At 33.9% G+C, this 17,416-nt stretch overlaps 1 protein-coding gene across 2 annotated transcripts in view; it reads right to left on the reverse strand.

The window, feature by feature from the left end:
- The window catches only part of LOC142975852 (intermembrane lipid transfer protein VPS13A-like), a 57,952-nt gene extending 40,954 nt beyond the window's left edge, over positions 1-16,998 (reverse strand). For both annotated transcript variants that reach the window (XM_076118957.1, XM_076118956.1), the window contains exons 1-5: positions 16,908-16,998; positions 2,234-2,396; positions 1,586-1,813; positions 1,052-1,224; positions 419-630 (exon numbers count right to left, since the gene is read on the reverse strand). In XM_076118957.1, the coding sequence (XP_075975072.1) occupies positions 419-630; positions 1,052-1,224; positions 1,586-1,813; positions 2,234-2,374 (754 nt within the window). In that variant the 5' untranslated portion in view covers positions 2,375-2,396; positions 16,908-16,998. The remainder of the gene's footprint in view (positions 1-418; positions 631-1,051; positions 1,225-1,585; positions 1,814-2,233; positions 2,397-16,907) is intronic.
- Between the last annotated feature and the right edge of the window lie 418 nt (positions 16,999-17,416).

Below are 17,416 nucleotides of genomic sequence, written 5' to 3' on the forward strand. Positions count from 1 at the left end.
TTGGATCATTTTGACGGTACGAAATGTCTCTAAAAATAACATACAAACATAAACACGCCTTTTTTCCATTGGTAAACAGAGACCAAGGAACTCTTAATCAAGAATCTTCAAAAATAAATACCTACAATACTTTCAGGCTTCAGACAGTAATGGTTGGTATACATTTCTACATCTTACTAGGATGGTAACAACACCCAAGTAACTGGATTGTGGAGGTCAGATAGGCAGTCGCTCCATGTAAAACACTGGTATCCAGCTGCATCCGGTGAGACTGGAAGCCGACTCCAACATAGTTTGGAACAAAGGCTAAGCGAATATATACTAGGATGGTAACAACATGTATATATCGTTACCATTCTACCATCTAGTATACCGTATAGCTGCAAATAGCGAATGAAAAGACTAGTTCTATACTCACAGAACTCAAAATCCTCATGATGCATAGAGAACTTATCCAAGCCAGTCAGCATATAATGTTTCCAGTTGTAATACTGCATGGGAGTAATATGTGCTGTCTCATTGTCGTCCAGCGCCGTTGCTGTGGGGTTCCAGTAGGCGGAGAGAGACTCCACCCTCATCATCTGGTATACCGTGGACGCGTTTGCGGGAGTCACGCATGGCTTCCATTTACTGGAAAAGCAAATGTGATGATGGAAAAATTTACAATTTTGAAATGTTGTACCAACCAAGAATGCTTATATTATTGCTTCAAAATGATTTTGAAGATAATGAGTCTGAACTACTGTTTTTTTGTTGTTTTTAACTTTAATTAGTGTTGTGAAAATTGCAGATAAATCTAAAGAATAGACAGTGTGATCAGTTTACTAAAAGTTCCCAAGATCAATTTATTTATCGTCGACACACAAGTCCCACCATTGATTTACTACTAAAAAAGGCGTTTGTAAAGCAGTGAGCTAATAGTAAGATCAAATCTTGGACAAAAGTTGTATATAAGTGATCATACAAATCAAGATCCAATTGATAAGACCATTGTTGGACAATTTATTCAAATAGGGAAAATTTTCCAATACCAGCTTTACATTTTACTTACCTATTTGTAGTCTCTATAGACAAGCTCTGAAGACATAGTCCACAGGCTAGTGGTCCATCCTTGGAGCTGATGGAGTCTTCATATCTCACGTGAACATTCCTGACGTATATCTGTATGTTGTTCACGATTGCCGTGAACAGGTGCTCGAAGAAGTTCTGAGGACCTTTGAGGACCTGAAAATCAACAGCATAGGTAACCATAGGTAATAATAGAAATTAAAATTCATTATCCAAAAATGGTATACAAAGTAAGAATTTAAATAACGAAACGCAATTATTTCGAAGAAAACTGTGTATAAGCTAGAACTTTTCGAAAATTGCCTAAATAGCTAAGCTAGCTAACAAGAAGTCTCGATTAATTGAGCAAGAGGCTTTCTTTACAAATTGTGGTAAATTTTTGCCTTTAAAACGGTGTGGTACGTCAAAACTACGTATTTGTCGCAAAAAAATATCTTGCAAACTACTTAAAATAAAAATATCCTGTAGTTCAAAATAAATAACAACAACAAAATAGCATATACTAAATAGTCCTAACCTCACTCTCCGCCTCTAAATCCTGTAATATCTTCCTCTTAGCAGCTCTGGTCAGCCGCTTCTCCCTCTCAGGGTCGAAGTAGCTGTTAGATATAGCCGGCCCCACCAGCACCAGTACATCTTCAATGTGCACTACAACGGGTTGTGTGTACAGACCCGTCCATGGGATCTGCAGGCCGATGCGGCCAATTGTGCCGATTTTTACGTCGATTGGTAGGTCGAGTTCGTACTGTGGAGGGAATAATTATTTTTAGGTTAAGCAATACTAAAGTGCTATGAGAATTAAAAAGGAAAATCTAATGTTTTAGAAAAATAACATTAACGTGAAGAATGCTTGCTGTAAACCGAGAGACAAGTTTCATGGGAAACGAGCACATCGGTGCATTTGAGTGCAAATGTGCACCAATAATCTTTTGTAAGAGAAAACATAGGTTTTATTCCAACTCTTTAGAGATACACGAATTAAAACTAACTAAATCTTTTAAACCCAAAATTTTATTAAAGCATCGTCTTAGTAACTAATATTTTTCCTAAACATCGACCATCGAACCAAGCTTTGACAAAATCTAATATTAAAATCTTTTTTAAAACACATTTCTATTAAAACTCCCAAAAAAATCATATCAAAGATCAGTTTACGAGTCCTTACCAAAGCCTCAGGCTTAAGCTTGAGATCAGTAAGATTGACATTGCCGGAGAAGATGCCCACGTTGAGGTTCTCAGTGTCCAGGTCCTGCACGTATTTGCCCAGCAGCCGGTTCAGGATCCCGGCGACCGCTCCCTCGAACATGATGACTGATGTTTTTGATCAGCTGGAACAACAATCAACATTATTAATGCTGAATTTCTAAAAGACATTTAGACTTCCCTATCCCGCACTTAGCCAGCATGGTGAGCTCAAAGCCCTTCCTTGTTTGGGAAGAAACTCCTGATTAGGAGATAGACAGTCGTGAGTTACAAAAAGGTTTTAGCCTTGCTACACAGGTATTCAATTCGGCATTAATCGGCCTATCTGGGCGACAAAACCGAATATTTGTAGATGAAACAGTACGGCACAAGCCGAACAAGTAAGTCGAGTTGGTTTTGTAACTCCAATAGCTGTTCACTACTAAAGATTAGAAGATTTTAAGATTTTTTATTTTTTGTGGACGTTAATGTATCTATATAAGTATGTATTTAGAAGTATATAAGTATGTTTATCAGTTATTTGGTTACCATAGTACAAGCTCTGCTTAGTTTGGAATCAAATGACCGTGTGTGAGTTGTCCCAAAAATATTTATTATTTATTTATAAATATTCTAAGTTAAATATCAAATCCCATGCGTAGTATTGTTTGTCTAACCTTAGTATTGACCTTGAAGTATCAAGATGAGGGATCATGCTGTTACATTGTTAAAAACACAATAGGAGTGCCAGTAACACTGTATTTCAAAAGATAAGTATTGCATGTCATAACTTTAGCTTTGCTTTTGTGTAAAACTGATAGAGAACTAAGCAACATTCGATATTTTTGCAGTATAACAAACTGTGCTATTGAGATAAAATTAAAATAATATAAATTGGTAACAAAATAATTAAATAAATCTAATAGACGGTGTCCGTGGCGCAATGGTTAGGTGGCCACGCCACTACCAATGTGTCGAGAGGTCATGGGTTCGATTCCCATACGGAGCGAATATTTGTGATCCAAAAATAGTTATTATGGGTCTGGTTGTACTTGGTGTGTTGTTTGTATGTTTGTCCCCGTGACACAAGAACAATTTCTAGTGCGAGAGTTATCTAAAAAAGTACTTTACTCGACCCAGAAATCGAACCCAAAACAGCAACACTACCACTCAATCTACAGAAGCAGACAATTCATTGTAATTAAAACCCATTATAATAATTTACAAAAAATAAGGCGTGATATTATTTCTTTATGTCATATATATTATTTACTTATTCTAGTGTAAACTTAAACATAATTGCTGTAAAACGCGTATATTTGTGGTGTCAATATTCAATAGCTCAAAGGCTTATATCGATTAGTTCTAAGAATAAGACTCGATGTACAATCGAAGGAGTTTCAAACAGTCTGTAAGTGTGGAACTTGTTAAGTGATATTATACTTTACAGCTTTCAATAGAAATGTGATAATTATAGAACAGTTATTAAGTTCTGCTTGTATTAAAAAGAATGAATAATGTTATTAAAAAGAATTATCGTACAGTGTTAGATCTGTCAATAGATGAATTAATGTCATAATAAAATGTATGCAAATTCTGGCAGAAAAAACTAGTTATATCTCGAGATGTGGATGTGGATCCTTTTCGATATAGAGTTCAATTTCCAATAAATAGTTTATAATTTGGAAAAATTCAATACAATTTGAAAAACGCAAACAAACAAGCTTTAAACACTTTCAAGTTGTTAAAAAAAAACATATTGTTACGTCGATTTTAATTCTTCTGTGAAATACATTCGTTCTTAATAGAAAATATTAAATGAGTCACTTTTATTTACAATCCCCAAACATCAAAGAAATTCGTCCCCAACCAATAAATATGGACAACACATCTATTTAATTCTTTATCAAAACAATAATAAACAAAACACACAACACATTATCTAATTTTTATCTTATACACGTACATAACTCGACACGCGACACACGACACGACGTCCTCCCACGCACTCGTTCAACTAATCCCTTTAGAAAGAACAAACATTGTATAGAAAACAACCCAAGATTGAAAAAGAAAAAGATTGGAAAAACTTCAAAGAATCTACTAGATTTTTCTTGCAATATGTTGACGATAAAAAATATATTTTCCATTCTCTAGTTTTCTTTTTTTAGAATTGCTTTATAGCTAGTAGTGTAGGCGGTGTTTCCCCGGAAAGAATGACAAAGGTTTATCAATATGTATTTTGTTAGATTGAAAGTAAGTTGCCAGTTTGTGTAATAAAGGCAATGAACGAGTGTTGTTTCCTATCCATACTAATATTGTAAATGCGAAAGTAACTCTGTCTGTCTGTCTGTCTGCTACTCAATCACACCTAAACTACTGAACCAATTTGCATGAAATTTCGTATGGAGATATTTTGATACCCGAGAAAGGACATAGGCTACTTTTTACCCCGGGAAAATGATGCATTTCCCGGGAAAATTCAGGTGGCGAACGAAGTCGCGAATATTCAATATTATAATGACACTGAATTAAGTAAATTCCGTTGTCATGGCAACTGTTTTAATGGCGGATATGCCTTAGCGCAGTTATATTAAGAGATATAAATAATTTTGAGAATATTTTTCGTAAAAAAAAGCATATCGCTACGACCAATAGGAGCAGAGTAACAGTAAAAAGTGTTACAAAAACGTGGAAAATTCTGACCCATTCTCTCTTATGTGACGCAAGTGAAGTTGCGCGGGTCAGCTAGTATTCTATATTTCTGAAACACAGTTGACTACGACCAAAATTAGTACAGAAAGCACTTTTTAAAACTGAATAAATTATTGTTTAAAACCAGTCTCAAACTTCATTATTCACAGTGCTTATAAAAAACAAATAAAGTACAATATCATGCTTTTACCATAAACATGTTACTAGTCATATTATTAATAAAGATTTTTTCGTTACTCTCATCTCCAATAATGTTGACTAACGAAACTACATTTAATCAAACCTATTTCAAAAACAAATCATCAATTTATTAGACTCTCCCTCATTTCACAATATATCGCAACATTATTACTACTTATTCATATAAAAAGTGAGCAAATTACCTTGTTATAAAGGCACTATCCCATCCCAAAAACAGACTAAATCTCGTTTTATTTTGCACCTTCATACGGCATATATAAAAGACGTCAATTCGCTGGAGAACAAAATCAATAAGCATTTATCAATAACTTATTGTCGACGCGGACTGATCTAGTAAACATATTATATTAATTTGTTATCACCTGTTATCAGTGATAACGTATCAGTGAATTGTCGATGGTACTCGGTGATGTGAGTAATTTCGTGTTACCACGTTTCGAAATTGAGTTTTGTAAATAAACAACGCGAATTTTGCGTTGTTAGACTATTTTGATCAATATTTTGTTAGATCAATACCAACCTTCAATTTTAGTTTGAGTGTTAAGTGTATGTTTTATTGCAGACTAGCTGACCCGCGCAACTCTCTTGCGTCACATAAGAGAGAATGGGTGAATTTTTTCCCCGTTTTTGTAACCTTTTTGACTGGTACTCTGCTCTTATTGGTCGTAGCGTGATGATATATAGCCTATAACCTTCCTCGATAAATGGTCGATCGATAAATTTTTCAAATCGGACCAGTAGTTCCTGAGATTAGCGCGTTCAAACAAACAAACTCTTCAGCTTTATAATATTAGTATAGATTATAATATTAGTATAGATGAACCCAAGCTATAGTCACACAACTTAGTAAAGAGCCTTGTGTATAAGATGTGCAGGTCACGGCAAAAAAATGGAACATGTTATTCGTAGACCTATGCAGCGCGCGGTTGCCTGCTTGCTACAGTTACTTTTAGTTGGCATAAACAATATACACATTTATCTTATTTATTCTTTTCTTTTAAGTGGTTGTATTAGAGTAGAGAATCAACAATTATGTACACACTGTCACTTTTTCAAAAGCATTTTTATCAGTGAAGTTAGTGAAATGACTACTGTATTACCTTCAAAGTAATTTAAAAATGTTTATGTATTGTTTGTTGAATAATAACAATCATTAAATTGATATTGTGATGCAAATATCTACGATTGGAAATGTGATGCTTCATTTCGTAAGGTTAATAATCAACTTGTACTATAGTGCCTAAGTTCCGAAGCGAAATGAGATATGAGTCAACGACAGTAGTGTACAGGCCTAAATCAATAAACTACCTTGAGATAAGGATAGATGTAGCCTAGCAACTAAAGATAGCCTAGATATTCTTATTGATTTCTACATCAAAACAGATGTTAGGACACATAAAACGAGAACATATTAGGACTGACATTTAATCTTATACTCTTTAAGACAATAAAAACTAAGGTTTTTGTTTGAACGCGCTAATCTCAAGAACTACGGGTTCGAATTGAAAAATATTTTTATGTTGAATAGTCCATTTATTGAGCAAGGCCACAGGCTAAATTACATCATGCTATGACTAATAGTAGCGGGGCAGGGATAAACTCGAAATATAAGTAAGTTTATAATCAATACTTATTTACACATCAATAAAGCTGAAGCTCATTTCAAGGTATAATCACTTCGTTTAGCAAAGGAATTAACGCACTAAGTGGAAAAAGTTTGCAGAATCAACCCCCAAGGGTATTATACAAGGATGAGCAGTATCTATCAACTTATTTTATAACAAAGGCTTTGAAACTCTAATGGTTCGACTTTGTATAATGAAGCAGTACTTTGTAGTAAATGTTTGTTTTGAAAGGTTATAAATATTACGTTCATTTACTTTGTAGAAATTATCAAAAGATTTTAGAGATTTCGTGTGTAAAGATTTTCAATATGTTGATTTCCGAAACATAGGTTTTCTTTTTAATTACTTTGTGCTTGTTTGTACCCAAAGAAGTACTAAGAGTATCCTAAATTATATTTTGTCATGTATTTCACCGTTTATAAATCTAGTAATAAGTAAATAGGAAATACCGCGTATGTAACCAAACTACCATTCTTTATTGAGAACATTCCAACAAAAGTAATTTAACAAAACTCGAGGTTTGCTATTTAGATCTGCAGATGCACTCTGTTCGACCCGAGCTTCAGACCTGGGACCACGGGAACACCAGTAACAACAACAGTACTACAAAGGCAGCAAGGGCTGTATAGTAATTATCCAAACATAAGATAGGAACAAAAAACTCAAACTCGACAAGTCATTATTTTCAAGTCTTCTACGTATTAAGTAATGTGAAGAAGAAGAAGTAATGTGAAGACGACAATTACCTTTTGAAGTTCAAAGAAACTAGTCCTTTGAAGCGTAAGTAAAGTAGCTAAGTCGTTAGCTATTTATATCCCTATCACTAAGTTTCGAAGGCGTAACGATGATCCAATTCGATAGTACCTCGAACTAAAATATTAAGTTAAGATATATGACGCGTCGTATATCTGAAATAGACGACCTCAGTGCTGAGTCGATCGTATGAAATTTTTACATGTATCGATCCGGTCACGTAACGATAGAGATATAATAACTTCTTCATATTAATGCGAAGACATCAGCTGTCTCGAGCTATTCATTTTGCTTTACATAGCAAACCTTACTTACTATATATTGAATTTAAAAATCCTGAGAGCAAATTGGAGGAACTCTTGACTAAGTTACAACAGCTTCGAGAATCCATATCTCAGATTACGTTATGCTTGCCAAGTTCGGATGGTAGACCGTATACATGCCGAGCTCCGTGTTTTGGGCAGCACGTTAAATTGTGCGTTTCAGCTGTCATTTTCAAAGATCTTTGACAGTCCATACAAGTAGTCAGAGACTTGAAAGTCTCACAAACACTCCTACCGAGAAGTATCGTGTTGTAACCCAGGTAACTAGGTTGTGGAGATCCATGTAAGTATTGGTATTCAGCTGCATACGGTGACACTGGAAGCCGACTCCAACATAGTTGGAGGAACGGCTAGGCTGATGTATTAGAGCAAAATTAATCTCAACTATAGTCCAGTAATCTAATAGTCCCATTTGTCTACTAACTTCATAATATAATAAAACGATATTAAACATATGTTTTATCAAATACAATTTGTAAGGCCTTAATGTAGGTATTTCATGTATATTAGTTGGAATTTTCCACACAAGTTCGTAATGAAATCCGTGGACTCTTTCCACGGTATGTGGTCAGAATTTTAATGTGAACGTTACGTGAACACATTTCAGAAAACAGGGCGACTGAATAGAAATTGTGATAAAGTAAAGGATAGATAAGAGATTTTTTCTTACTAAGATGTGAGTTAGCAACAACAGAGACTTTTATCTGAAATTCAATTTCCTTCACTATTATGTTTAACTTTTAAAATAACTGGCCATAATCAAATTCCGCATTTAACATATTTAGAAGAAGATGGTGAGACATCTAGATGGTGCTAATTAAAAATTTAAATGTAGTTAAGCGATTTAGTTGTTTTTTTTGGAGTTGTTTAACTGTAGTGGCTATTTTCCGAATAAAAAGACAGTACTTCTATTTCTTTCAAGCCTCTTACAGTTAATTAGCCACAATACAAACCCAGATCAAAAGTAACTGCAATCGAAAACACAAATTACTTGCACCCAGTGACCATAAAGGTAGCAATATCGTAATTCATAAAGTTTATTTTGGTTCCGGAATCACGTTCCCTATATCAGTAGCATCTTTACAAACATGGAAATAAAAAAACCTCCTAAATTCTCAATGACAGCTTGTGTGTTTTTCCTTAAACGATTTTCCTTATTTGTGAAAAGTATAAGTATTAATGGCTATTTTTATTACTGGATGTGTCCTATAGATTTACTCGCATTTGTGGTGATTATTCCTCTTCAAGAACGAAGCGTGATATGAAAGGTTATATAGCTCACTTTAAAAATAGCCCTTTTCTACATAAAATTACTAACTATGCCCAGTATATCGCTCTTGATTATTATGATACTTCTTTAATCTTTCCCTAGATCGTAGCACGATATCCTAGTCCTCTTCAGAAATATACTAAGCTTTTCAAACATTGTTTTTTCAAATTCTATAGCCAGTTTCGAAAATTATCGCAGTATTTAAAACAAATATAAAGTCTTTTCACTATTGTTATATTTGTATAGGTACGTTAATAGATAAATATTTCAACATTTATGATAATAGTCAAAGTTTTGCTGTTGAACAAAGTCTGTTATAGTCGTAGGAGTTGTTTTGATAACCTATTGGATTTTCACCACAGTCACACCTACACTAACTTTAAATATAACTTTGTTTATTTACTATTGAAAATAATGTTTTTATTCCCATTTTAATCTATATCTCCGAATAAAATCACAAATATATATATAAATCAATAAATTACATTTCATTTCAAGGAGGGTAGACGTCAGGCAGGCGGTTGGTTGTAAAAATATCCGCCATATTCCCTTTACAGCATGTTTCTGAAAGAAAACATGTTCTGCCCACTGCCACCGTGGAATAAAGACAAGAAAAAAATACTTCTAAAATCATTAAAATGTAAGTACAGTAGTTAAAGTGTATCAGTCCCGTAAACAAGATATATGAATGTGAATGTAGCAAAAGAAGTTTGTAAAGATCAGATCTAAGTGGTGTTTACTGATCTCTGCCTACCCCAATGGGAAGGCGTGATTTTATGTATGTATGTGTATTGTAGCTATCTACTATGTGTGTAAATTCAGAGAAAAAGTAACAGATAATCGTTAATTCCCAGATAAACAGTCGCAAATCTAAAAATAAATACGATTACTCATTAAAAAATCAACATTTGTATAATGTATAGCAAATAAAACACAATTTGTGTTAACAGCCGAGCCGACGGACGGCCGAATTCATTTAGATGCTAATGCCACCGCCGGCGGTCCTCTAATGAAAATAAAAATAAATAGAATTGTAAATACTCGGTAAATTGATACGCAAATTAATTCAGTTCGTAGGTAATCAAAACAACAAATAATCACTAACGCACCTGGATTCTGTACAGTCTCTATACAAGCTTAAGTTTATTTATTTTGCTTTTATTGCTAAACGGTTCAACAGATTTAAATACGCAGAATTACAATTTAATTTATTTCATAAGACGGGTAAAAATCACAAGTTAAGATGCTTCGTAACAGCTAACAAAAGTTTACCAAGTTATTTATAGCTAAAATTCAAAGCTATTGTACGAATATCAGCACAAATGGCCTAATATCTCTTATCAACCCACAGATGAGAGAAGACCCGCGCCTGGCACAAGCTCTTATACGTACAGAAAAAAGACCTGATGTGGTTATATTATCAGCATAAAAGCAGTCACTGCGTGGGTCTGGCCCATCAAGAAACTAGCTATAATAAAGGACACCTCTATATTTAGCAACACACTGAACACTATATTTTTGCGTACCAGTAATTTGGTAGCTTGGTGTTATCTACTTTTTCATGCAAAAAGAGAAAACCTAAATCATACTATCCAGTCTTTTTCCCATGGAATATTATATTCCATGGGAATATAATAATATGTAGATAGAAAAGAGTAGATAGAAATAGAATATAATATGTAGATAGAAAAGAGCAAAGGTGCCCAAAAGAACTAGTACAAAAGAATACGAAGATAAAGCCTTAATTAGAACTCCTTCACAGTAAATATCCTACAACTTCAAAGGCGAGCAACAATGCCATAGAAAGCCAGACAGACGCCTTAGTAGTCAAACTATTCAAGATGAAACAGGTCACTGAACTATTAACAGGTAAACAAGACAAGTAATCAAAGATTGTATTAGATATCTGATACGATAGAGTAAAACAATAACAGTCGCTAATTAAAAGGGCAGACGTAACAATAATATTTTTCTTTTTCGATACAAAAACACTATAATATGATACTCTAGTTCTTGCCCACAGCTGCCTTCGGGTTAAAGAGATTCTTGCATTTGATATTATAGTACAGGTTTTAAACTATCTACGTGCTACATTTCATAAAATCTATTCAGCAGTTTTTACCTGAAAAGCTTTAGGAAAGTTTCGAAGGAACGATTTCACTCAAAATGTACACCTATTTGAAACGAACGTTTTCGAAGCAGTGTTGAAAGACGCATTATTTATCTTCAATTTCTGATGTACTTTTAGCAGTAGTTCTCTATTCATAGAGATATCATCATAATATATCTATGAATATCGTCAATAAGGTTTTATTTTTTTTTTTTTTTTTTTCTTTTTTAAAAGACAACTCCCGCACTAAGAATTGCTCTTGTGTCGCGGGGACTTTTACAAACATACAAACAACGGACACAAAGCACAACCAGACCCGAAGCAATTATTTGTGGATCGCTCCTGAATAATTGCTCCGTGTGGGAATCGAACCCACGACCTCCCGTTGCAGTGGTATCGGCGTGGCGACCTAAACCACTGCGCCACGGAGGCAGTCAAATTAATAAATAATAATAAATTAATTGAAGGAAACGCTATTGAATAGATAAAATACCGCTAAATGTACTCAGAAACCGGGTGTGGTTGTAAAGATTCATAAAGATCTAGTTTAATAAAATATACCAATTGATAACTTATGTTATTAGGAATGAGATAATCACTTTTACAGCATACACTCTCAGAACTCTTTTGGCGTAGAGCTTTCGTTAAGAAAACAAGAGATATGGCGAGTGATGACAACGTTTTAGACATTGAATTTTAAAACAGGCCTCCATAAACTGTTATAACATCTAAATATACATACCTACACGAGTCATAGAACCTCGAAAATCTATTACCTACCATAGCTTTACAGCGAATTATATTCAAGGTACGAATAGAATATCACAAAGACACACGCAATGATCATATCGTTGAACAACATCAAGTATTTGTTCAAACATTGTATTACAAATAATATAAACACACTACTATACTTGAGGAGCTCGTGACTAAGTTGGTAACAGCCGCACGGATCGATCTCTCAGGTTTAGTTACGCCTGCCGAGCTTGATCTATGGATGGGCGACCATATTATTATACATACCGAGTTCCTCCGTGTTTCGAAAGGCACTTTAATATGGGTCCCGGTGTTTTTAAAGATCTTTGACAGTTGTTACCAGCAGTCAGAAGCTTGAAAGTCTGTTAACCATTGTTACCAAAGGGTATTATGACCCAGGTAACTGGATTGTGGAGATCAAAGAGGCGTCGACTCATGTAAAATAGCGCTATTCAGCTATGCCCGGTGAGACTGGAAGCCAACTTCAACATAGTTGGAAGAAAGGCTCGACTAATGATGACTACACGATATCGAACAAATCTTATATCATACTTCTGATTGCTTTCAAAGAATCAGAAGTCAGTAACTCCATTACGAAGTATCGAGACTTCGTGTATATACATCTCATTCAATTTACTTAATATATTTCTATATATTCCGACAAATGGATCGCAAAAATACAATTTTAGGGCAGAATCCCGCAAAGTAACGTTAGATTCAATTATATAAAAGGAGCAAATGTACTTGCTTTGATAAGAATTGAATTTTGTGAAAGAGTAAGAAATATTCGGTGTAAACAATAATGTGTTATGTATCGTGATTGGTAAATAATGGTTTGGCATTAATCCTTGACAATAAAATAAAAACATTAATGTAATATGATAACTAGTTAGCTTGTAGTAGTAATTTCATAGCCGATTTTTTTCTACAATCAAAACTATCTCGATTGTTTAAAAATAAGTCTACGACTCTATTTGTGTTAACAGTGGACAAGCTATGATGTATTTGATACCCATATCGGGTAAATGTCATTTGGAAGGGAAGTTCTCAGAAGCAACCCGGATTGTAGTAAATGTCAATTGACTCTCTATTAAGTAAGCCAGCTAGTAACTCCACAGTCTACAGTAGAATGAGTGAAACTGTGTTTTATGCACACACTTGGACACAATAAACAAAGTCCTTTAACGCTGGCCGGTTTCAATAAAAATAGCCGCCGTAGTTGGATATCAATTAGGAAGAGATTATTATTAACTCTACAGGCCGCAGCACAAGATATGACTTGAGTAAAAGTAGATACAAACTTCCGCAATATTCTTCTCGAACAAACTCCAGTAATATCTAACTTTGTCGTACACTTATGTGTGTGCAACAAGGCTTTATAGGAACTAACAACCTACATAACTAAACGTAAAAAACACTAACCCCCAGTTTCTGAGGTACATTTAGCGATAGTTTATCTATTCAATAGCGTTCAAGCTCATATAAAAATGACGGTTTGAATATATAAATCATAGCTAAATGTACCTCAGAAACCGGGCATAAGCAATAGCATATGTTATGAAATACCTACGAAAGGGAATAAGTACTGGTGTACGAAAGGGAATAAGTCTTTGGAAAGGAGTTTGACCTCTACCACGTGAGGCAAGTTAGAAAGGCCACGTGAAACCGTTAAAGTGAGGTAAGTCACGTTGTAGAAGGAATGAGATGAAACCTGAAGAATTATCACAATGCACTATGAGGAAATGAAAACGAGACACGACTACGAAAAGCAGTGAAAATAATGACAAAAAGGTTTAACTGATTTGAAAGATACATCTACGGAAACGTATTGTAAGTTTTCATGGCAAAACCGTTGAACTGATTTTGATAGTATTTGGCATGGTTAGATAGTTTAAGGTCCGCGGTCAAATATAGACTTGTTTCTTAAAACTTGTTTTGTTGATCGTAAGCTGCACGTTATACATCATGATAATGGAGAAACTTAGGCAGACACAACATTCAGCAAAATCCTCAATAATGGGAGAAGAGCTACGAAAATGACCTTTAAAATATAAAATACCTAACCCCCGATTTAGTTTTAAATTGGAATTTGTTCATACACTCGAATTACTTCTAATTAGGATGTGTTAGAAGAAATTTAATCAATTTCCGAATTAATTACCGACCCCTCTTTGATCACTGAATGGCAAATTCAATTATAATGTCAACCTCCATTTTGTAAGTTTCATTAAAATGTTTTTCTCTGTTAAATCTTTTAGATGCCTGTGATTAGAATTCTTTTGCCGATAATCAATGCTATTTTTAGGCTGGAAAATGTTTTAGAAAATTCTCCGACGGCATTTTGGTATTTAGTTACAAATTCTTTTGGATAAAAATTCAGTTCGTTGCCTTTCAAATATTTATTATTCAATTCGTATAGACTTGGGAGCAAACAATACCAATTGCTAATTAGGTGTAAGACTGATTGCGAATGTTTAAGTTTATTAAGTAAATAAAACACACGTAATAAATATTTTATATATTCCTTGGCTCGACATATTTTACTTGCCTAAATAAGTTTCAGTGAGTGTCTCATAAGATTTTCTTCAGAACTCATAATCTATATGTTTCTTCTTCTGTCTAAATAAAAATGGCGATTCATTTTTAAGCTAAGCGAAACACACGAGAACGGCTCGTTATGTCCTATATTATTTAAGATACGGCAAACGTTTTTGTAGATAAAAAAAAATAATAAATACGAAGAAAATAATAAAAATAGGTAGGTACTTAAATGTGAACAGAGATTCGCTAATAACAGCTAAACAAAGAAAGATCACTATGTAAAAAACATCCATAAAAATCAAACCAATTGCGATAAACAAAATGTTTATCACAAGTCTCAATATTAAAAATGTTGTTTATTTTTATATAAAACTGCGAGAAAAGCTAGCCTTAAGGGAAACCCTTTATGGAATTAGGTCACGTCTTAAAACTGCCAGCTTTCAATATTTATTAATGAATTCTGATTACTTTGCGCCTCGACTTGTTTACTTCAAGCTATTTTTGTTATAAGAATCTGTATTTTTATTATTTTGAGCGAAATGTTTTAGAAGCGTTTCTTATTTAAGTAGTCGTGATGTAGATTTTTGAGGAAATATTTTTAAGTGAAGATTATTTTGCGGAACTCTCTTCGGAGTAGTTTTATACGTTGATTTGGTATAAAATAGAATGTCTAAAATATCTTATTTAGACATGGATATCAATTACCTACGTTAATATGAAATTACACATGGGTTTTTAAAACGATTACTTTAATTATTATGATATTATATGACATAATCAGTGTGAAACGATAATATAATTTGTCTATAGACATAACTTACCGAAAACGGAACGATTGTCTAATAAACATTTTACCCAAAAAACAAAAAAAAATGACTCACATAGTCAAATATCGAAACCCAAAATACCAATTTCATTTTGAAACTGTAAATTCATCTATAATGTATAACAAACTGCACATATTCCCATGTAAATAACTTGTATATTTAAATTAGAGGTTTGTATAATAACGCGTTACATTGCCTAGAACACTGACACTGTTTGATGTGCTTCGTACAATATTGAACGCAATTGATCGATCTATTTGTGAAGTTTTCATGATTTATTCAGCGTGTGCAAGGGTTAAAGGTTGCATATTGATGTTTAAGGAAGATTATACGAAGATTATTATCTTACTTTTGTTAGAATACGTCGTTGAAAAGAGTCGGAAAGATATATCTGGGAAATCGCGCTGTTGCCGTGACCAAATTTTAAAGCAATACATATTATTCATTTGATATTTTATTGAAATATCACGTCTATTAAGGTCGAAGGTATAGGCAGTAGTGTATAAAATACACTTCCTTCGGGAACGAATATTATTGGTGCCGTGTCGCGTTAAAGGTCGAAGCGCCACAACATGTACTATTAAAGGTGATGTAGATCATCACCTTTTTTATAAGTACCTACTTCTCTTCTATTAATTCTTCTTCTATTATTCTCTTCTATTAATAGGAAGATAATGAGGTTAGAACCTTCGCGAAAATACGTATAACTACTCTAGGTATTTCCGATGTAACAGTATACAGGTAGGAATCTTTAATAAGGCCTTTAAATTGAAGTGCAAGAAAAACAAATTGATTTCGTACGTACTTCGCCGGCAATGTTTTTATTTTCACTTTATTATTATAGAGGGCGTCCCTATTGCTATCATTGGGAATCTCCGTATATAATGTTTTTTGTTTGTTTTATATACATATTAATTATACCGGTAAAATCTTTGACAGTTACCTATGTACTCTGAATGTTAATCTATGAATTTAACCGTGGGTTTGGCTGTCAGGGTTACCGGTTTATTTTTACCTTACCGGTAGCAAAATAGTCACAAATATTAGTAGAAATATAAGATAAAAGTTTATAGAACAATCGCACATTTTAAGCGTTTTGAAAATTACATACCAGAGCATCTACTGGGATGAAGATTTACGCACTTATTGTTAGTTGAGCAATGGGACAAGATCCCGTAATGGCTGACATCGAAGTAACATCAATTAAACTCCAATCAATGTACAAATCAGATAATATCGAGATTAAAGGTCATCAGGCAGGCGCAATATCTGCCGAACACAACTACACGTAATTGTTATCACATAAACCATCCGATTCTATTAATAGATATCACTTATACATAATACGCATCCCGCAAAACAAAATGGAATCCAATCGATAAACTGCATACAATATTCCAGAATTAAAAAAAGGATGAATCTCTGATACACGAATATTCGAGATTCCAAATTCGAATATGACATCACAATTAAAAAGAATTCGAAATCCAACATGGATGCTTAAAATTATTGATATGGTAATCAAAATGTGCTCACCTGGGTGTAATTACATTTTTCAAAATGCACTTGGGTGTCCCGAATTGATGGATGCAATGACGTCAAACAGTACACGGCACCGGGGAGGGACAGACTGATTTTGACAGGTGTCAGAGGGCGCGCATCGGACCCGCGCATGCGCCCTGAGCCAGTGGAAAATTATCGGGCGGGAAAGCCTTGGGTGGGATACGTTCGATACCGGAGCGGATGTGACGTGGCACAGGAAATTAAAACCTTTTTACACTGGAGATTGTTTCATTTCAAATGTTGGGATTAGTATGTTTTGTTATTGTATTATATACTGGAACGATAATGTTTAATCCATTATTATAAATAAGATATTTAAATATTGATGGGTAATTTTAGTAGGTAATAGTAATATTGGGTTTTGACAGCCGTTTAAATGATGAATTGATGATTATGATTGATTAATGATCAAAAAGTAAAACGATAAAAGATGATAATATGATAGTAATTAGATTTTTTTGTATGTTTTATAACTTATTTTT

This window comes from Anticarsia gemmatalis, chromosome 10 (assembly GCF_050436995.1).
Source record: "Anticarsia gemmatalis isolate Benzon Research Colony breed Stoneville strain chromosome 10, ilAntGemm2 primary, whole genome shotgun sequence".
Classification (NCBI taxonomy): Eukaryota; Metazoa; Arthropoda; class Insecta; order Lepidoptera; family Erebidae; genus Anticarsia; species Anticarsia gemmatalis.